General features: G+C 39.0%; 1 protein-coding gene across 1 annotated transcript in view; it reads left to right on the top strand.

Annotated features, from left to right (window-relative positions):
• The window catches only part of LOC104466095 (succinyl-CoA ligase [ADP/GDP-forming] subunit alpha, mitochondrial-like), a gene marked incomplete at both ends in the record, with an annotated part of 7,711 nt that extends 4,226 nt beyond the window's left edge, over positions 1-3,485 (top strand). The window contains 3 exons of the mRNA XM_010079421.1: positions 26-83; positions 2,750-2,833; positions 3,472-3,485. Of these exons, the coding sequence (XP_010077723.1) occupies positions 26-83; positions 2,750-2,833; positions 3,472-3,485 (156 nt within the window). The remainder of the gene's footprint in view (positions 1-25; positions 84-2,749; positions 2,834-3,471) is intronic.
• Positions 3,486-3,489: the final 4 nt, after the last annotated feature.

The raw sequence follows: 3,489 nt of genomic DNA, 5'->3' as shown, positions 1-3,489 counted from the left end.
CTGACTTCTTCCCCTCTTTCCTTAGCCTGGAGAATGTAAAATTGGTATCATGCCTGGTCACATTCACAAGAAGGGAAGAATTGGTGAGTTTTTGAATATTTATGCATCATCTAAAACTAAAGTTTGGTACTCTAGTGTTCTTATTCATGAGGCTAGTCACATTCTGTCCTGAAGACAGTTGACACACCGTGTAACAGCTTGTCTGTCCTTCAGTTTGTAAGTGAACTTTGGCATTATCAGTCCTAAAGGCCAAAATCAGGTGGTCTACCCTAGCAGGCACTGAATACTGATGGTAGAGGTGAAGCAACTGGAAGTTTCCTTAGGTAGTGTGATTGACTTTGTTTCTTTAACGCTCTCCTTTGAGGGTACCTCCATTTATCTTGGGATTTGAGAGCACTAAGCGTTCCAACACTATTCCTTCCAACAGCTTGGCTCCTGAGGACTAGGATCCTAGATGTGTGTTGAGCTCAGTATTATAGCAAAGAGAAGAGGTTACAGGCAAGTTTATAACGTGATAATTTAGACAACTCACTTCTCAGACAGCAGAGTTAAGGTCAGAAAGGTATTCACTTGTTCATAATCATATGTTTGTTACACACCCTGTTGCATGCAAGTCTCTTGTCCTGGCTTCTGTTGGTTCCTTGTTCTAAACTATAGAAGTAACAACTTAATTATTTTTAAAATAATGCCATTCAGGAGCTATATTTTTTTTTTTTCCAAAATATGACTTTGTACTTAAATAGAGCTTCAGAAACATTGTAGACAGCGTATGCTGCTGTTACCTGTCGACGGGGTAACCAGTTTAACTTGAGCATAGTACCTTTTGCAATGTTACCGTTTCTTTGATGAAAAGTGTGTTTACTGTGGGACAGTCTATTCAGTGCTCTTGAACTGTGTGGACTCGGTGCAGTTTTTCTAACACAAGAAACTCTTTCTGCTACTTAACCGCTTCTGGCTAACTTGAGAATAAGCTGTACCTAGTGAATGCTGGAGGATGTGTTAACACTTGTGTCACACCTCCATCTTTCAGAAGTACCTATAAACCTGAACTGAAATTCCAGATGACTGCAGTTATGCCCTTTGTAGATACCATCAAGACGTTACTCTGTGACTGTAAAACACAGCATCAACTGACGTTGCCCTGAGCTCCCTTCTGAATCAAAGTTCATAGAGTCATAGAATGGTTTCGGTTGGAAAGGACCTTCAAGATCATAAAGTTCCAACTGCCCTGCCATGGGCAGGGACACCCTCCACTAGCCCAGGTTGCTCAAAGCCTCATCCAGCCTGGTCTTGAACACCTCCAGGGATGGGACATCCACAACTTCTCTGGGCAACCTGTTCCAGTGTCTCACCACCCTCATAGTGGAAAAAAAAAAAAATAATTCTGTTAAGGCTTTCTAAATATCTACAGGAAACAGCTTGTAGTCACAAGGTGTTAGAATCTGAATGCAAGGCACACCAAATTCAAAAGAATATTTTAAATCCTGAATCCAGTTGCCCCACCATTTCTGGAAATGTTTTCAGTTATGATCAAAGGATCAGGGAATAAAAATGTAACTTTGCCATCCTCCCAGCTTCGTCTAACACCCTGACCTTTGGTGATATGCTCCCCAGCTTTCCATTACTGTGAGGCATCCAAGAATCATTTGATAATCTTGGCATGCAAGCCATAAAAATAGCCACAGTCTTTGGACCTTTATCTGTAGCTTCTGAGAGGCAATCTGATCTTAATAGTAAACAGGAAGCCCTTTGCAAACAGCAAGAAGAAACCTTTACTGGTAGACATCCGCACTGTCCAACGGTATAAAGAGCTGATGAAACTAAAGTTGTTAGTCTGGTGTATTTTTTCCCTTTGTTCATGCAATATACTTATATTCTTTGTTAGGTGGCTTGAAGTAGATGGAAGATGATGTTTTTTTTTTCCTGGAAACCTTCCCTCTTGTAGTATCAACAGAAAACTTGACTTGGAAAAATGAACAAAAAACCATGCAAATATTTTGCCCCTTCTCTGGGTTCTGTATTACATTCTACCCTGAATTTAAAACTAGGGTTGTGATCTCTTGGCTTGAAGTAGATGGAAGATGATGTTTTTTTTTTCCTGGAAACCTTCCCTCTTGTAGTATCAACAGAAAACTTGACTTGGAAAAATGAACAAAAAACCATGCAAATATTTTGCCCCTTCTCTGGATTCTGTATTACATTCTACCGTGATCTCTTGTAATACTGTAATGTAGAAGCTGAATGTGTATTGTAGAGCAGTGAGATGCAGCAACAAATACCTTAATAGTGATAAATTGCATTTGTGCAGCATACTTCTCTTCTGAAGGATCTCTTGTGTGCCTGGAGATGGGATTAATATGGAATTCTTCTGTTAGCTGTTGAGCTGCAACTCTGTTTCGACTTAGTGCATTAGCTACTTGCATACAAGACAAAAAGTATATTCTTCTATTTTGTTTTTATTTTTCTCTCCTGATAAAGCTGTAGCATGAGGGACATAATCTTAGCCAATATTAGTGACTTTCTGGGAGGGTTTAGTCCATTGACAATTAAGTGTCAAAAATGCCATCCAAGAAATAGTACAGATAGAATCTCAGAGAGAGTTTTCATGTTTTGGCAAGGATAGCTGGAAAACCTGCCATCTCACGTTCAGTGTATTAAGGTGGTTTTTGTGAATATAAGACCAGCTGCCTCTAGTTATGCACTTAGTTACTGTGGTAGTGTTAAGTTTATCTCCTTTTATTTCCTAAAGGTATTGTGTCAAGATCTGGAACCCTGACATACGAAGCTGTTCATCAGACAACACAAGTTGGATTGGGGCAGTCTTTGTGCATTGGTAGGTTTCCTCAGAAACAGCCTGTTGCACCTGGACTCATCTGCTTTTTGTTTACAAGAAGAAATCCAAAGTAATTTCTTTTTGCAAGAAATTGCTGAATGGCAGTTATGTTGAGAAGTGAGATCCCTGTGTGCTGTGAAGAGTATAACCCTTCTCTATTGTCATTTCCACATCAGATTAATAAAAGCCTAAAAAGGAGCTTTGAACGGAGAACTGCCAGCAAATACGATGTAAATTTGGAAACAAATTTTCCCAAGAGGTTTAATATTATAAAGGGATTAGGTATTCTTAGGCATTTAGTTGGGTATGTTAAGTAAATTCAGTTTTCTTACAGAAAAATTCTACAACTGAGGTCTTGGTCCTGCTGTGTTTTATACAGACCCCCTGTACACGGCATAATATTTTACTTATGTTTTGAAAGGTGATTATTCAGATATCAAAGCTTTCTGTAAATTGCAGGACGGATATCTGGAGCAGGAATTTGGCACACTCTGATTTGGGAAGAGCCTTCAGAGCTGCCCCTCTTATAAGCCTTTGGGAATAACCTTCATGCTAAAATCCACTTTGAAACTTTTGTAGTAAATGTGATATCATTATCTTGAATTAGTATTTTTTTTATTTTTTATATTTTTTTTCAGGGATTGGAGGTGATCCCT

The sequence above is a fragment of the Pterocles gutturalis genome, unplaced genomic scaffold, assembly GCF_000699245.1.
Source record: "Pterocles gutturalis isolate BGI_N339 unplaced genomic scaffold, ASM69924v1 scaffold3269, whole genome shotgun sequence".
In the NCBI taxonomy this organism is placed as follows: Eukaryota; Metazoa; Chordata; class Aves; order Pterocliformes; family Pteroclidae; genus Pterocles; species Pterocles gutturalis.
Note: the sequence above shows the minus strand (reverse complement) of the source record. Positions and strands in the feature narration are given on the sequence as shown.